Source organism: Lemur catta, chromosome 12, assembly GCF_020740605.2.
Source record: "Lemur catta isolate mLemCat1 chromosome 12, mLemCat1.pri, whole genome shotgun sequence".
Taxonomy (NCBI): Eukaryota; Metazoa; Chordata; class Mammalia; order Primates; family Lemuridae; genus Lemur; species Lemur catta.
The window spans coordinates 41,246,050-41,265,600 of record NC_059139.1 but is presented as its reverse complement, the minus strand read 5'-3'; the positions used below and the strand labels follow the sequence as shown (position 1 = coordinate 41,265,600).

The 19,551-nt window shown below is 33.8% G+C and overlaps 1 protein-coding gene across 1 annotated transcript in view; it reads left to right on the top strand.

Moving 5' to 3' along the window:
• ADAMTS6 (ADAM metallopeptidase with thrombospondin type 1 motif 6) overlaps window positions 1-19,551 on the top strand; it is a 263,647-nt gene that overhangs the window by 121,890 nt on the left and 122,206 nt on the right. The window contains exon 8 of the mRNA XM_045566295.1: window positions 1,436-1,541. Within this exon, the coding sequence (XP_045422251.1) occupies window positions 1,436-1,541 (106 nt within the window). The remainder of the gene's footprint in view (window positions 1-1,435; window positions 1,542-19,551) is intronic.

Genomic DNA, 19,551 nt, shown 5'->3' with positions numbered 1-19,551 from the left:
GCTCCCCCCCCCCCCCGCAAATTGTTATCCTGTTCCACTAGTCCCTCTTTTTATGTCCTCATTTTCAAGTCCCAAGACCTCTAAGTGAATGGAAAGGCAGCACAAGGGTATCACCAGTATTTATAACTCTGTGAGATAGAAATCAATGCTCTCCCCAACCCCTACCGCTCTCACATAAAACAGTAGGAAAAGCAGTCTATTAGCAAATCTAGCATTAACCTCAACTCTGTTCCAATGTAGTTATTATGTTGATATTTACATTAGAAAATACAGAGAAACACAATTTCTAGAGATTTCTTGCCAGTAAAAGTATGGATTGAATAGCATTTATTATCCCAAATTAGTGCAACTAGGAAATTGTACCTAGCACAGAACATTTCTTAGTGCGCTCAATAAATATTCATTGAATTGAATTGAAATTACTTTTGGTAGGAAAGTCATCATCAATATTTGGGTGATGATGGTAGACTACTAACATAAAAAGTATTTTTCCTACCTTTCCTTCAACTTCTTCTAAATAACTTTTTGTCTCTGTGTTAAGTATGATTTGGCATCTGTTTCCTTATAACAGATGACATTTTTTTCTTTTGCACAAAAATTCTTTTTTTAAGCACTGTTTTAAAGTTCTGTACTAATCCACAGAGCCTGATATTCATTTGAAAGTAAATATTAAAGTTTTACATATTAAAATTCCCAAGGGGAGAATACCTTGAGTAACATAACATTTCACTGGAATCAGTGAATTAACACCATAGTTATTTATTAGTAAAACTCTAATGCATTGAAGGGAGATAGGAGAGAGGAAAAATGACACTGTATGTGTCAATGACTTTCCTCCCATTAAAATACTAAAAGAAATTGTTGCATCACTATTAGGACTAAATTCAAAAGATAAAAATAATGCAAAAAACCTCCCGTTTTTAACAGTTCAATCTTTTTCTCTTTTGAATCATTTTATTTATATAAAAGTGTCATTTAAAAAATCATTTGGGATTCCCCCCTTTTTTGGTAACTAAAAAGTTGCTTGTATATTTTTATGAACCCACTAAACTTAAACAGATCTCTTTAGAAAAATAATGTGGATATATTTTGCTTTCTACAGCCTGAAGAATGTTAAAATAGAAATGCTTTCTTGAATTCCCTCTTCTGGCTCAAGTTACTAGGTGGTCCCAAGTTACCAGAAGTAAAATTTATAAATCTAACCCCTAGTCTAGACATTTTCCAGCACTGACTGCAGTTCAAAAAATATTAATGTCTAGCCGGCAAAGTGAAATTCCCCCCAGTGATTTTGCAAATGACTAGAAAGTTAACCTTTTGCCAACTGCTCCTTCTGTGCACGGAGGTTATTAAAAAGAATCCAGGCATTTATAAGTATGGGCTTTTTAAGACTGAAACACCTTGGCTTGACCCTTTGTGTCTCTTTCTGTTTATTCAGGCTTGGCCTCTGTGGCTGGAATGTGTGAGCCTGAAAGGAGCTGTAGCATTAATGAAGACATTGGCCTGGGTTCAGCTTTTACCATTGCACATGAGATTGGTCACAAGTGAGTGAGTTTAAGAAAATCAAAATAAATTTTAGAACTCCACTCTTGAGCAACTTGTAACTACTGTGTGGAAAGCCTGTGCTCAACCATATTTTACTGCCTTTTTGTCTGATTTCAATAGAGGATGTTATCATTTTGGGTATTGGGATAAATCATCTTAAGAACTGGGGACTTGTTAAATCTTTGTGATTCAGTGACTAGTATTCTCAGTGGTGAATGCACTATACTTAAGTTTTGGTATTTACATTTGAAATGCTTTAGCTTTAGCTCAGTCTCTTCAATACTTGGTTCCTCATAAAGTCCAATTGTTTAAACAATCTTTATTTTCCTCAAATGGTAATAAACATATATATATATATATATATTTTAAAATCATTGACACCACTACCATAAAATGTACTTTTAGTTTTTATTCTTCATACAGCTGTGAGCATACCTTTTCTACAGGCATAAAGTTTGTGCAGACATTGCTATGTAACTTGTATTTTCAGGTGCATTTGTATGTCATTGAAACAAACTGTTAAGTATAGCGAGATCTCATCCTTAATTCTTTTTAGGAGGACCTGAAGTTTTTAGTATTTCCATTAAACGAATCTGTGTCAATGGAAAAACTATCGTATGCCCCCCCCAACCCAATGGAAATAAAACCCTTTCTTTATTTCAAACAGAGGCAATAGTAAATGTAAAAGCTTATTCAAGTAGAGGGAGAGAATTTTGACAATATTTTTCCTTATTTCAAACATTTGTCTTCTCATGACTGAAATATGACTTGTCCTTAGTCAATTTCTAATGTGATTCTGATGCTCTTGTAAAGGTAAAAACTAAACAAAAGAGCTTGCAATTCACTAAAAGATTGGGTTTTTCTAGCAGGAAAGCCCCTTTCCTCTAAAATAGAAACTATTAACATTTATCAAATGACCAGTTATATCTGCTAATGAGAAAATGAGAAAACTTAAAAAAGGATAGTCAAGCATTTCTAGCTAAAATAAGCAGCCTGTTTGTAAGAACTCCTGACATTTGTATGATTTAAGTTTTATAATCTGCTCTTTTGCTCGCAAAGTGGATGAGGAAAACAGAACAAATAAAAATGAATATTTATTATACACTTGCCTCAGAGGTAATTTTTGAGATAAATCTTTAGTTAAATCTTTAGTTGAGCTTTTTTTTTCCTTTTCAAGTGGAGAGTAAAATTGGGTCAGTCTGTTGTATTTTAAAATTGCAATCAAATTTTATCAAGTTGGTGTTGATTTAAGTGGAAATTCAAATAAACAACAAGTTAAAACCTGACTTGATTCAGACACAGGGAAAGTCAGTACTACACTTTTAATAAAGTCTTAAAAATACTGGCATTCTAGTTTCCATTGCAGTAAACAGCAGGGGAACAAAAGGAAAAAGCCCTCTTAACTAAGTAGTTTATCTTTAATTCACTTCAAAATCTGGCTCATTAATGACTGTCATAATCTTATGCAACCAATTTGAATTTAATAGGTTCTGTTAGATTCAATTAATTGAAAAGTTAGGACAAGTAACATACAGTGGGTGAATAATGTGTGAAAGCACTATTATCTCATGTAGTCACAAATTAATCAATGTCAATGCATACATTTCAAGTCCTATTGTTCTATGTACTTAAATAGCTGAGATGAGAGTTTATCTCTTTTTTTTTTCTTTTATAAAGATTCTGACTGGACTACTTCCCAGGCTTTGTAGATTTTTGTTGTTGTTGTTGTTGTTGGCTTTATGGGTAAATTCTTTAAATTCTTCCTAAGATGAATGGTTTGTATCTTATGTAGAAAAATTTTTGTGAAAAAGAACAGAACATACCTTTCAAGTGTTAGCTACCTTAGAGCAGCTGTCCTCAACCTTTTTGGCACCAGGGACCGTTTTCAGGGAAAACAATTCAATTTTTCCATGGATGGGGGCAGGCTTGGAGGGCGCTGGAGCTGGGAAGGGAGATCTCAGGCTGTGATGCGAGCAATGGGGAGCAGCTGTAAATGCTGCTGAAGCTTCCCTGGCTTGCTCACTGCTGTTTGCTCACCTCCTGCTGTGCAGCCAGTTCCTAAGTTTCATGGAAGACAATTTTTCCAGGGAGGCGGACGCAGGGTGGAGGGTGGGAGGTGGGAGGGCTTGTAGAAGCTTGGGTAGTGATGCACCCCCGGTTCCTAACAGACTGCGGCCCCGGTATCCGGCAGCCTGGGGTTGGGGACAGCACCCTTAGAGTATCCTTATTTCTCCGTTAACTCTTGTTTGAAATTGTGTGTTAAAAATGGAAAAAAAATTCCACCACATCCTTAGATTGAGAGCCAAAAGAATGATTGCATTCCAAAATGTTAATTTGCAGACAAAAAAAATTTAGCTTTTTCCCCATGTCCAGTTGAATACCGTGTTGCTCTCTACCTTCCCCCACGCAGATAGGCAGGATGTGTTTAGCATATTGTCTTTTTCAGTGTGTCAAATTATTATTTGGTCAGTTAGGGAATATCTTTTTCACGGATGAGGATCCCTTATTTGCTGTTAAGATGTTAGAGTTTAGCGTTCAGGAACTTAGCAAGTCATCTCTGATATAACTCATGTCATCATTAAGATACAGCGATTTCTCTTTTTCCTGAACCACAGCAGTAGCCACTGTAAATATATCAAATATATTTTTCAGATCCAAGTGTATGGAACTTTTAGTAACTTCTATCATTTACTAGAATGAATAAGTCATGTGATGATATCAGTGTATTCATTACAGTGAAGAATATTTGACCATAAATTTCAGAGAAGAGTCCCTCATGAGTCACTAGATTATGTGACTATTTTTTACCTTTCTTTAAATTGTGTAGAATATGATTTTTTACCCAGTGTGTACTTGTGTAGGGATATAATATCCATTTTAAATAGCTATGGGATAACATTTTCCTTGGCTAGGTCTTAGTGACCACTTTTATTTCTCTTCATCCTTTTGTGAAAACAAGAAATTAGTTTTCTAGTCAAATGAAAAATTGACATTTATTCTATATTTAAATGACATGTCTAGGTTTAATGTGGGCTATAAACCAAAGGTTATTAATGAAACCTTATAGGAAAGAATGTTCTTTGAAAGATTTTTAAAATTAATTATATAGTTCTCATTGGTTTTAGAAGTTGTAAAAATTATGATGTCATGGGGGTGGCAAGAATTCAACAAAATATCTAGAATATTGAGAAAGTTATCTAATTTATCTAAACTGCACAAAAACAAATAATCTTAAAATGAAGTCTTTAAAATACTCATTTTTTTAGAACTATATGTTGAAGTATGTGGGACCAAAGTGACAGGATGTCTAGGATTTGCTTTTAAAAGAAAGGAGAAAAAGAAAGAAAACAAGAATAGTAACATAACATGTTTATGGCAGTTCATTATGCTACTCTCTCTGCTATTGTATCTGTCTGATTTTTTCACAAAAAATAGATTCTAAGATCATAAATTTTTTAGGTGTGACTTAAGTCATTTATTAATTAATAGTGATTGAGTGAACTTTAACTCTGATTTTGAGAGAATTTTTTAAAATATTAAGAATTTTATTGAAAACTGTGGGGGTATATTGGTCTTGCTTTAGGAAGTATTTTGTCTTAAGAATACCTTCTATGGAAGATTGGTTAGGAGTTGAGTTTTAATGTTAGTCTTATGCAGTGAGTTAGGAAATATTTTATTATCTGGAATAGTTCACTTTCCCATGAGTACATTTAAAACATTATTTAGGTACAATTTACACAGAGTAAAAAATACACCCATTTTGTGTACGGTTCCATGAGTTTTGAAATGTGTATAACCATGTAACCACCACCACAATCAAGATAGCAACCTATCCATTACCTGAAAAAGTCCCCCTTTCCCCTTTACAGTTAATCTCTTCCCTCCTTCCCCAGACAACCAGGAATCTACTTTCTATCACTATAGATTAGACTTATCTTTTCTAAAGTTTAATTTAAGTGGACTTACACAGTGGGTACCCTTTTGTGTCTTGGTTCTTTCCCTCAGCCTGTTTTTTATATTTATCCATGTTGTTGTGTGTATTAATAGTTCATTTTTTTCTGAATAGTATTCCAATCACATATCACATTTTCAGTTTCTATTATGTATAGAACTGCTGTGAACATCTATGTACAAGTATTTGTATGGATGTGTGCTTTCCTTTCTCTTGTGTTATACTGCTAGTAGTATGGTATTAGTTTAATTAATGATGTTAGTGATAGTGAGCATCTTTTCATTTGCTTATTTGTCATTCATATATCTTCTTCGAAGTGTCTATTCAAATCCTTTTCCCATTTTTAAAAAGTTTTCTTCTTGTTCAGTTGTATTGTGGGTAAAAGTGTTTATCTCTATATGTATGCCTAGAGAGAGAGAGAGAATGCTTTTTCCTCATCTGTTGCTTAATGTTCATTTCTTAAATGATGTCTTATGAAAAGCAGAATTTTAAAAGTTTGATGACACGTAATTTAAAATTTTTCTTCTATGGTTTGCACTTTCTGTGTCCTAAGAAATCTTCATGTACTTCAAGATTGTAAAGATATTCTCCTATATTTTCCTCTAAAAGTTTTATACTTTTAATTTTTATATTTAGATCTATGATCCATTTTGAATTAATTTTTATTTATGGTATGAGGTACAGGTTGAGGTTCATCTTCCATCTGAATATCCAGTTATTTCAGCACAATTTGCTAAAAAAGTTGGTTGGTGATCATTGATATAATTGAATTAAAATCCAACATGTTTGTAATTGTTTTCCATTTATTGTACTTTGTTTCTTTTTTCCATTCTTTTTCTGCCTTTTTTGGTTTAACTGAGCATTTTATATGATTCCATTTTATCTCCTCTCAGCATATCAATTACATTAAATACTTCTTTTAAAACATTTTAGTGGCTGCTCTTGAGTTTGTAATATAAAAATTTTATATATAAAATATATTTAATGTGCATATATAAATTTATAACTAATCTAAGTCCACCTTTAAATAACACTGTATTGTCTCATGTGTAGTACAGGTACCTTGTAACAATGTTTTTCTGGTTCCTGTCCCTTATGACATTGCTGTCCTTCATTTTACTTATCCATTTACTATAATCACCAATACATTGTCACTGTTATTACTTTAAACAAATAGTTATCTTTTATATCAGTTATGAATAAGAAAAATAGATTTTAGCTTTATATCTTTATTTTTTATGTTTAGTTTTATGGATATGTAATAGTTGTACATATTTATGGACTACATGTGATATTTTGATATAGGCATACAATATGTAAGGATCAAATCTGGGTAACTGGCATATTTATTACCTTTATGATTTCCTTCCTGTCTTTATGTAGACTCAAGTTTCTGACCTATATTGCTTTCCTTTTTCCTGAAGATCTTTTAACAATATTTCTTGCTGTATATGTCTGCTGATAATGAATTCTCTCAGTTTAGATTTGTCTGAGAAAGTATTTCTCTGTAACTTTTGAAGGATATTTTTATTGGATACAGGAGTTGCATGGTCTCTGATGAGAAACAGCTATACTTCCTTTTTTTTTTTTGAGACAGGGTTTTGTCCTGTTGCCTGGCTGGAGTGCAGTGGTGTGATTATAGCTCACTGCAACTTTGAACTCCTGGGCTCAAGCTATTCTCATCTCAGCCTCCCGAGTTGCTGGAACTACATGTGTGCACCACCTTGCCAGCCTTTTTTAAAAGAAGTATTATTTAGATCATTAAATATGAAATGTCCAATTTTGAGTCAAAAGTGTAGTTTATTATATCTCAAACAAGAAACAGTACAATTAATCAAAATGTGTGCCTAAACTGTCGACAGTTTTGCCACCTTAATGGTAGCTTATTTATACCAGCAGGGAAGAAGCCTGGAGAGCCAGTGGCAATGAAATCATGAAAGGTGTTTTCCACAGCTTGTTGAGAATTGAATATTTTTCCTTGCAAGAAGTGGTCCAAAACCTGCAAGAAGTGACAGTCAGTTGGTGCAAGGTCTGGTGAATATGGTGGATGACAGAGAGTATCCAAGTCCAACCTCTGTAGTTTGAGCAGCGTCATTTGTGCAACACGTGGTCAAGCGTTGTCTTGCAAGAGGATTATCCTGTCTCTATTGACCAATCTCAGCTGCTTAATCACAAGCATCCTCATCATTTCGTCCAACTTGTTGCAGCACACCTCCGCTGTAATCAATTGACCAGGTTTCATGAAGCTGTAGTGGGTAATACCAACTCTGGACCACCAAACAGACACCATTAGGTTTCTGACGAATATTCAGTTTTGGACTGTTTCAGCATTTCATCTTTATCCGACCATTGTGCCAAACACTTGTGATTGTCAAAAAGAATCCATTTGTAATCTCACATAGCAATATGGTGTATAAATAGTTGTCTTTATGTCATGACAGCAGAAAAAAGACAAGCTTGGAGACGATTTCTCTTCTGATGCTCATTTAATTCATGCAGAACCCATATATCCTGCTTCTTTACCTTGCCAATTTGTTTCAAATGGTCCAATATTATCAGAATAGTAATGTCAAACCTTGCTGCTAATTCATGCATAGGTTGAGATGGATTTGCTTCTATTACAGCTTTCAGTTCATCACTATTCACTTTGGTCTCAGGTCACCCACGTGGCTCATTTTCAAGATTAAAATCACCATAATGGAACTTCTCAAACCATCAATTTACTGTGCATGCATTAGCCACATCCTTCCCAAACACTTCATTGATATTTTGAGCTGTCTGCACTGCATTGGTTCCACGACGGAACCAATGTTTGAAAATAACATGAATTTTTGACTTATCCATGGCTTCACAAAAACTATTCTAAAAAATTTGACAGATAATTACAAGCCAAAGCATGCATTTGCAGGACTGTGGATGTACCCTCACAATAAAAATAAAACAAGAAGTGTCAAAGTGAAATGTCAGAGATATCAACTGTCAAATTTTGTACTTAAGGAAATCGGACATTTCATACCTAATAACTTTTATAACTTTTTTGTTGTTAGAGATGGGGTCTTTTTGCCCAGGCCCAGGTCTTGAACAACTGGCCTCAAGCGATCCTCCCGCCTTGGCCTCCCGAAGTGCTGGATTACAGACATGTGCCACCATGCCCGTCTATGTTCTCTTATTATTATTTTTTGTAGAGACAGGGTCTTGTTGCCCATGCTGGTCTCAAACTCCTGGCTCAAGCAGTCTTCCCGCCTTGGCCTCCCAAAGTGCTGGGATTATAGGCATGTGCCACTGCACCCAACCAAGGAATAGCTATAATTCTTATCCTTGTTCCTCTATGGGTAGGGTATATTTTTCCTCTGGATTCTTTCAAGATTTTCTCTGGGTCTTTAATTTTTCCAATTTCAATATGATGTGAATAGATGTAGATTTTTTGGTGTTTATCATCTTTGGTGTTCTCTGAGCTTCCTGGATCTGTAGTTGGATGTCTGTCATTAATATTGAAAAATTATTGGCCATTATTACATTAAATATTTTTCTGCTTCATTCTTCTCCTTCTAGTATTTCAGTTACATGTAAGTTACACCTTTGGATATTGTCTCAGAGTTCATAGTTGTTCTATTTTGGTTGTGTGTGTGTGTGTGTGTGTTTCATTCATTTTTTCTCTCTGTATTTCAGTTTGTGAAGTTTCTATTGATCCTGTCATCACTGATTCTTTTGTTAGTGTGTTCAGTCTACTGATGAGCTCATCAAAGGCATTCTTCATTTCTGATATCTAGCATTAAAAATTTTTTTCTTAGACTTTTCATTTCTTTGCTTACATTATCTCTCTGCTCTTGAGTGTTGTCTACTTTTTCCATTAAAGCCTTTAACATCTTACTTATAGTTATTTTAAATTCACTGTCTGTTAATTCCAAAATCTGTGTTATATCTAGTCTGATTCTGATGTTTGTTTTATCTTTTTTGACTGTGTTTCAGTGTGCCTTGTAATTTGTTTTATTGAAAGCGAGATCTGATGTATTGGGTAACAGGATATCAGTATGATGTATTGATGTAAATCATCTTTTAATGTGAGGTAGTAGGCATTCTGTCAGTAACTGTTAATGAATGAATGAATTAATGATCCATGTTTGCATTGTAAAGTCTAACTCTATAATGAAACTTGTGGCTCCTTTAAGGCTTTATACTCTTTGGAAGAAGCAAATGAATTCAGTTTTTTTCTAGTATGGAAACATTTTCAGTTAATGTAGCATGACTGAAGCATTTTACTCTGTCAGTTGATTAAGTTTCAGAGCTTTATAGTGGCATAGTTTTTTTTTACCCAAACTAGTAAAACCATGCCTGATAATATAATTTTCTTATGTCTCCTCATTTATATTATATTTCAAAGTCATTATAAAATTTTTATATTTTTCAAATTAGAACATACTACTAGTATTAAGATGGTGCACCATATTGTCTTTTAATGAATATTACATTTTGATTAGGGCCAGTAAAATGTCAAAATTATGCTATGTATTCACACACACATACACATATACATATGTACACATGCATGTATATTATATATACAGTATGCATTTTTATATAGAGACATTCATATATGTAGACTTGTCCCCATAGTAGCTAAAACAATAATCAATAAAGACATTTTTTAGAAAAGTTATTGTAATAAAGTCAAACAATTAAATTGTTTTGATAAGCTTTTGCCACTATACAAACTAATTATCAAAAATAGATAAGGCCAGTCTGATGATTACTGCATTGAGCATCTAGAATTTCAGAATAAAGTGTGCGTGTATGTGTGTGTACGTGTGTGTTACAGAAATAATAAACCCACTGAAGTAGAATTTCATCACTGTCAACTTTTAGAACTTTGATAAGTCATTTCCTTCATTTTGCTGGAAAAATAAAGAAATGAATTTGTAGACAAACACCATTGTCCTAATCGGCTAATGGGAATTTCAGCTGCCATGAATTAATTTAGCAACATTTTGCCCATAGTACTAAGGAAAATTATAATGGGAAAAGTTTCCTTGTTCTAGCTATCTTCCCTATCTTTGTAATGACTTTCGCGTACGTGTCCCTACACACTTACACCCCATTATCTTAGTATATCTCTAATAGCTTGTTTCCTATAGTACTTGGCATTTTTACAGTTAGATGAAAAGGAAAATGTCTAAAGTAGTAGTAGAAAAAATATGAATATGTTACAATGCTTTCTTTGGCTTTTGAAAAACCTAACTTTCAACTTAGAAGTGCATATACCAAATGCGATCATTATTTTGTACAGGTTTGAAAAGAGTTCTAGATTATGCTAGGCACGACCCTCATTAAATATCTTCCTACATAAGTTTAGTATCTTGAGTTCACTTGTTTTAGTTAATTATGCATAAAGTTCAAAAGTAGAATTAAATTCCAAACTCTGCTTTAGAAAACACACGAGCAAATTACAATAATTATCCTATTGGGTAACTGCTAAATCTAAAAATGTTTGCCAGGTGTGGGTATAGAAGGTTCTGAGTACATCCCTTAAATTCTGTTTTTGCTTTATTATAATGAGTAATTCATAGCCAAGATCAATAATGAATAAGAACAGGTCACTAATGTAAAATAATTCTAATTCAATATCCCTTTATTTCCTTGTATTTTTCTCCTACAATGGGAAGGCTTGACTCTGAGATTTTATAGTTGTCACAATTTAGACTGTAATTATTTCATTATTTTACTTAATTAATTAATTTCAAAATATTAAGGGGGTACAAATGTTTTTGTTACATGGATACATTGTATAATGCTGAAGTCAGGGCTTTTAGTGTGCCCATCACCAGAATAGTGTTCATTGTACCCAATAGGTAAATTTTATACCTCACTCCCCCTTCCATCCTCCCCACTTCTTGGTTTCTAATTTACATCTCTTTGTGCCCATGTGTACCTATTGTTTAGCTCTCATATATGTTTGTTTTTCCATTCCCTCAGTACTTAGGATAATGGTCTTCAGTTCCATCTAAGTTGCTGCAGAAGATATTATTTCATTCCTTTTCATGGCTAAGTAGTATTTTATGATTTATACACACACACACACGCACACACACACAGAGAGACAAATACACACATACATATACCACATTTTCTTTATCCACTCATCAATTGATAGACGTTTAGGTTGATTCCATACCTTTGCAATTGTGAATTATACTGCAGTAAGTATTTGTGTGCAGGTTTCTTTTTTATAAAATGACTTCTCTTTTGGGTGGATACCCAGTAGTGGGATTGCTAGATCAAATGCTAGGTCTACGTTTATTTCTTATAGAAGTTGTACTAATTTATGTTCCCACCAACAGTGTATAAGTGTTTTTTCTCCACATCCACGCCAGCATCTATCATTTTTTGACTTTTTAATAATGGTCATTTTGACAGAGGCAAGGTGGTAGTTTTAATTTGCATTTCCCTGATGATCAGTGATGTTGAACACTTTTTTATGTTCATTGGTCATTTATCTATCTTCTTTTGAAAAAATTCTGTTCATGTTGTTTGTCTACTTTTTCTGGATATTAGTCCTTTTTTGAATGTGTAGTTTGTGACTATTTTCTCCCATTCTGTAGTTTGTCTATTTATGCTATTGATTATCTCCTTTGCTGTACAGAAGTTTTTAATTTAATTAAGCCCCATTTATTTATTTTTGTTGTTTCTGTATTTGCTTTTCAAGTCTTAGTCATAAATTCTTTGCCGAGGGCTATGTCTAGAAGAGTTTTTCCTACATTTTCTTCTAGAGTTGTTAAAGTTTCATGCCTTATATTTAAGTCTTTAATCCATCTTGAATTACTTTTTGTATATGGCGAGAGACAGGGGTCCTGTTTTGTTCTTCTGCATGTGGTTATCTAATGTTCTCAGCACCATTTATTGAATAGGGCATCCTTTCCCCAGTGTTTGTTGTTGTCTGTTTTGTCAAAGATGGTTTTATTTCTGGGTTCTCTATTCTGTTCCATTGGTCTGTTCTACTTTTATACCAGTATATGCTCTTTTGGTTACTGTAGCCTTGTATTATAATTTGAAGTTAGGTAATGTGATGCCTCCAGTTTTGTTCTTTTTGCTTAGGATTCCTTTGGCTATTTGGGCTCCTTTTTGGTTCTATATGAATCTTAGGATTATTTTTTTTTAGATCTGTGAAATATGACATTGGTATTTTGATGGGAATTGCATTGAATCTATAAATCACTCTGGGCAGCATAGACATTTTAATGATGTTTATTCTTCCAATTAATGAGCATGAGATGTTTTTCCACTTGTCTGTGTCATCTACGATTTCTTTCATCAGTGTTTTATAGTTTTACCTGTAGAAATATTTTACCTCCTTCGTTGAGTATATTCCTAGGTGTTTTTTTTTTTTTTGTAGCTGTTGTAAATGACATCGAGTCCTTAATTTGACTCTCAGCTTGACTGTTAATAGTTTATAGAAGTATTACTGATTTGTGTACATTGATTTTGTAACCTAAGACTTTGCTAGATTTATTTATCAATTCTAGGAATCTTTGTCTTAGAGTCTTTAGGGTTTTCTAGATATAAGATCATATCATTGGCAAACAGGGATCATTTGACCTCATCTTTCCCAATTTGGATGCCCTTTATTTTTTTCTCTTCCCTAATTGCTCTGGCTAGGACTTCAAGTGCTATGGTTAATAGAAGTGGTGTCAGTGGGGCACCCTTGTTTTGTTCTAGTTCTTAGGGGAAATGCTTTCAAACTTTTCCCCACTCAGTATGATGCTGGCTGTGAGTTTATTTCATTATTTTTAAAAGCTACTTCTTAAAGAAAAATTGAGTCATATTAGAAAACATTAGGAAACTATTCTTTAATCCTGTAATTTCATGTTATCTCTTTGAAGAAATAAATGATCGTCTATTTATTTTTTCCTTAGTTGCAAATTTTAAAAGTATGTGCTGTATGTACAAGTGATTGTTTAACAAAATGCTTGACAGAATTTAAAGTACTATGATTTTCTAGCAAAAACAATGATATTGATATCTAAGCAACATAATTATCTTCAGTTTAAAAATTAAGATTACTTAGACACAAAAATTTTATTAGGTATCTGTTATGATTATGAAAAGACTCTCTAGGCTAAATGCACATTAAATTTATACACTTACAAATTCATAGGCTATGTTTACTTTTTCATTCTTACAGAGCTCCCAAAAGAACTAGTAAGAATTGTGTACCAAAATTCAGAGTAAGCTATTACTTTGTGTTACAAAATGTATTATATTTCTTTCACGATGTTAAGGTGGTCATATAACATAGGATGAAGTGACACAAAATATAATTGCAAATGAGCTGCCTCATACATCTTAAAAAATGAAAAGACATAAATTCTGTTCTTTATAATTGTATGCTTACCATATATCAGGAAATTTTGTTTTTTAAAATATAATTGCAAAGAAAAAATGTCATTTGCATGGAAAATTATCTAATTTCTACAGAAAGTATTTGAGAAAAGCTTGTGTGTAATAGATTGATAGACTGTCAGTTACAGAAGCATAATTTAATGAATAATTGTTATTGCACAATCTCTCTCAGTCTCTGTACAGCAACCACTTTGTCTCTGACTGATTATGCCACTTGTTTTGACCCAACTATCTCTCTTTCTCCTTTTATTGCTTATTATAAATATTGTTACATTATTCACCATGAAGGGAGGTATACATATATAATGTTTCCCAAATTCTGTGTCACAGTTTACAGTAATTAGCAGATAGTCTCACTCGTGCACAATTTATTTGATTTTAGATTCTGAGCATCTAATTCCAGAGATTTACTGAGCTACATACAATGGATGCAATGTATTGTTAATACAGTGAGGGTGAAAACAAAGCTCCTATCCTGGAGGAACTTTTATACTCATTTGTCTCTTTTGTTTTCCATCTTTTGATCAGTTATTTCAGGAACATCTTCCTCTAACGCACTCACATTCATCAACCAAAACAAAAAGCAAAATTGCTAAGCTAGGGGCATGTAGTGTTCATGTTATATCTTTTTGAAGAAAAATAAAAACAATACAAAATTTTAAATTTCTACATAAAATATAATCAGAGCCATATACCTGTAGAACCTTTCGATAATACCTAAAAGTCCTCTTTAAAACATATTCAGTAATTTTCATTTATATTTTCTTTGTTAAATTTGCTTTTCTTCAGCTACTAGTAATTCTATAGAAAACTTTAAAATATATTCCTTTTTGCTCAATTGCTAATTCCAACAGTGTTAACATGTATTATTCCTCATTTCACAGGCACTGATTTAGTCTACAAAATAAATTAAATAGGCTTCTGTGGGCCATTCCTGGACATATAATAGCAGTTTATACCATTATTTCTAGAGTACATTGTTTCAAGGTCCCAAGAATTGGCTTTAAACTTTAGAACCAAATCAGTTTACAAAGCTAAGTTGGCTGTCTTGTGTAATTGATCTGAGAGGAGACATCTATTGCTAAGTTGTAGAACAAAGTATGTGTATTTAACTATATAGACACTTTCTTTTAAAACATTTTACTTTAAAATATTGTGTGTGTGTGTTTACAGCACACATTCATGTGTCTGCTATTCAGATTTAACAAATGTTAATATTGTCCTATAGTTGTTCAGGGGTTTTTATTGTTTTACTGTTGTTCTTTTCAAAGGTTCCCAGTGCCAATATCATACCACTTTAATTACCATAGTTTTATAATAGATATTGAAGTTCTCCCCTCCTTCAAAATCATCTTGGCTCTTTCTGACTCTTTACTTTTTTATATTAATTTTGGAATCTTAGTGTTGGTTTCTAAAAAAAAAGTACCTGATAGGATTTTAATTATCTTTTTTATTCAGATGGCCTTGATGATGGGTTAACAGGAAATTTACATGCTTCCTAAGTGTTTTCCCATGCACTGAAGGAGGAACTATTCTCATAAGAGATAACCTAAGATCCTAGGTTGAGCTTTATTAAGAGGGGGCCATCCAGGGAGAGTTACACCCCAGAAAGTGAATTTTAAACCCTGCTGGATAGGGGCAGATGATGACATCAGGCCAAATGAATACAACTGACCCCCCCCCCAATGGAATAGTTGCAGTTCTTAAGATCTTATTTAAAATTTTGTTTTAAGATATAGCTTGCATATGAAAAAAAATGATTAGCAACTAGAGTGTCAAACTCATAATTTTACAGTAATTTTTCCTACAGAAATTAAATAACTAAGGGTTTTGATGAAACCTGGCAAAACAAACCTAATTGCATCATTTTTTTCCTATTTTAGCCACATTCCCCTGTCACTGACTTCTCTGTTCCTTTGACCTTGACTTTGTATTTTTACTTGGAACACAATACATAGCATCAGTAGTTCTTCACAAAAGCACACATAATCATGAGTAAAATGACACTCCAGTGAAATAACGTGTATAAAGCAACCATGTATTCCTATGCTAAAGCAAGCTTTTTTTCTAAATTGATCTGGTTCCCAGTACCCACTGCTGTGTAACCAATAGCAGTCTATTTAAAGCAAATTGTGTAAACTAATGAATTAGGCACATTATATCCAATTCACACTGTGAGAACTTTGTTTAGTCTGGCATCAGAGCTTCAGATAAAGATTCAGTCAGGAAAGTTTTGATACCATGGAAGTCCTGTGGCTAGCTGTTTAAGTGTATGTCCCAGAGGTTGGAGCATAATTCTGGAAGCTAAGACTTTAATGCACCAAAGCCAAATGGAATTTCTACTCCAAAAGAAGCGGAATACTGCTCAGAGTTTCAGAGTCTCAGGAGTAGGGGAAATAGATAATGGATTCAGGTACTAAGACTGAGGTGTAAGGTAGTGTCTTGTTCACAAGAAACAGGACCAGAGCCCAGGTACTAGAATTGCCTCAAAAACTAGAATAGAACAGGACCAACAATATGCCGTATTTTAATGCTGTCTCATAAAGCCAGTGACCTTTGATCTCTTTAAATTCTCCCTAACAATGAACAAAATTGATCTCTTATCCCATGGTCAGAGTTGAGCCTTCCTGTACATCGTAATTGTATAACTCTAGTTATGGTAATTGTAGGAACAAGGGGAGCAGAAAAAGGCAAAGTTCATCATAGTGAATATGGAACTCATGTCAGGTTCTAAGGATTCCATGCTTTACAAGAGAATTATTTGTTAGATCTACATTTTAACCTTGTGAGTCTCCTTAGTTTATCCAAATTAAATCTCAGCTCCCACTGAGATTTAGTGCACTTCACTAAGCCTCTAATCCTTCATCACCAATTATTAAACTCTGATTATATTCTAGGTACTATGAATAAAATGAAATATAAAACATACTTTCTGCTCAATGAGATAACTAGTAAGTATGGAATCTGGTGTGAAGCCATAAATAGACTTAAAAATTTATTATTAACAGCCACTTTGGAAGACAGTTTAGCAGTTTCTTAAAAAACTAAGTGTACTCTTACCATAGGATACAGCAATACCTAAATTTGGAAATCAAACTATTAAGATTTCAGAAGATAATATAGAAGTAAATTCCCATGCCCATAAAGAAGGATTTTTTTAAACAGAACAGAGAATATGAAGTATGTGATTGACTAGTTCAACCACATTAAACATAAGAGTTTAATCGAAAGATACCATAAAATGGAAAGACAGGACACGGTGTAGGAAAAGATGTTTGCAACACATTTAACTGACACAGTCCAGTTTCAAGAATATATAAAGAACTCCTACAAATTAATAAAGTCAAATAACCCAATAGAAAATATGTAAAATACTTGAATACTTTAGAAAAGAAGACATCCAAATGGTCAATCAGCATATAAAAAAGATATCAAACCTAATTAATGCTTAGGGAAAGGCATATTATATCTACCATGATTGGCACAGATTTAGAAGTCTGACAATACCAAATATTGGTGACAATGTGGTGCAACCAGGATTCTTACACACTGTTGCTAAGAATGTATTAATAAATTGGTGTAATCACTTTGAAAAGCTGTTTGACATTATTTAATAAATTTTGGAATTTTATATAACTCATGACCCAACAATTTATTTTGTACATCTCTCCTAGAGCAGTGATCTCTGGGATTTCTGAGGCATTTTCAGATCAAAACTATTTTCATTCTTGGCCTGGTGGCTCATGCCTGTAATCCCAGCACTTTGGGAGGCTGAAGAAGGAGGACTGCTTGAGACCAGGGATTCAAGATCAGTCTGGGTAAACATAAAGAGACTCCATTTCTACATAAAATGAATTTGCTGGGCGTGGTGGTGCCCACCTATAGTCCTAGTTACTTGGGAGGCTGATGTGGGAGGATTACTTGAGCCCAGGAGTTCAAGGCTATGGTGAGCTATGAACATGCCACTGCACTCCAGCCTAGGCAACAGAGCCAACAGAGAGAGAGAGAACTTGTCTCCAAATAAAAAAAATATATGTATATTTTTTCATAATATACTAAGACTTAATATGCCTTTTAAAAAAAAACGTGTTGTTTACACTTATTGTGCAAAAGCAATGGTAGGTGTAAATGCTAACACCTTAGTATGAATCAAGGCAATCATACCAGTAGTTATTGTATTTGTCACTACCATACACTCATAGTAAAACACATTCCAGTTTCCCTTAAGAATGTCCTTGATGCTGATTATCACCTAAGAGCACATTTAGGAATAACGTTGATCGGGTGTCAGGCAGATGTGGGTCGGGGAGCAGATGGGTGTATACATACATAATGAGTGCGATGTGCACTGTCTAGATGGACAGGTTTGAAGCTCTGACTCGGGGTGGGGGGGGGTAGGGCAATATACGTAACTTAAACTTTTGTAACCCCACAATATGCTGAAATAATAAACAAAAAAACCCTACAATGTATGAGATAAAAAATAAAAATAATAAATAAAAAAAGAATGTCCTTGATGAAGCAGCAAAATTATTAATTTTACTAAATCAAAACCCTCAGTACATGTCTTTTTAATATTCTGTGTTACAAAATGGGAAGTATCAAGCATTTTTTGCTCCATACGATAGTCTTATTGTGTGTGTGTGTGTGTGTGTGTGTGTGTGTGTGTGTGTGTGTATTTTTTTCTTCCTGAACACTTTGAGAGTAAGTTGTAGACACTATGGTCCCTATTACTAAAATTTCAGCATTTTTTTCCTGAGAACAAAAGATATTTTCTTATATAACCACAGTACAATTTGACATTGATACACTACTATTATCTAATATACAGTCTATATTCAGATTTCATAAATTGTCCCAGCAATGTCCTTTACAGCATTTTTTCTTCCTCATCCAGTTTCCATTGCATTTACTTGTCTCTTTAGTCTTTAATTTAGAATAATTTCTCAACCCTTCTTTTGTCAGCCAAGAGTGTATATGTAACATTTGTTTCATTATATAATATAGTGCTAAAGACTTTGTTCCCTTTCTTAATTTTTTCACTTTTATTAATATCTACTCATATATATGTGTAGACGTTTGTTGCTTCTAACTTCTGCTCAGTATTCCATAACATACATCTGCAAAAGTTTACTTACCCATGTCCTAGTGACAGACACCCAGATTGTCTTCACCTCTTTGCTATCATGATAATTCTGCTATAAACATTCTTGTACATATCCCTTTGAGAATATGTTTTCCATTTGTTTACATTTTCTGAGATTTCCTTCCTCAGTGATTCATAGTTCTCCTTTTAGAGGTCTTTCACCTCCTTGGTTATTGGGCTCCTCTGTCTGCCGGGACCTTAGATAGAGGTATGCTCCCACCAGAGATAAGCAGCCATTCACAAGTTTCTTGGCTCAAGCTGCATTTCCTATTGTAATGAGTTGGGGGAGGGGCTGCAGCTAATGGTCAGCCAGGGAGCCTGAGACATTTGGTTGTCATGGAACCAGAAGCTAGGCCATTTCTCTCCAAATGCCACACGCCCATATAATATGGTAGCTCTCCTGCACTGGGATGGGGTGGATGTTCACAGATCCCTGTTCCTCAAAACCCCACCACATTCTCCTGTAGGATGTGTCCAAGGGCTCCCTCACCACCCAAGTGCATGTCTGAAACCTCTC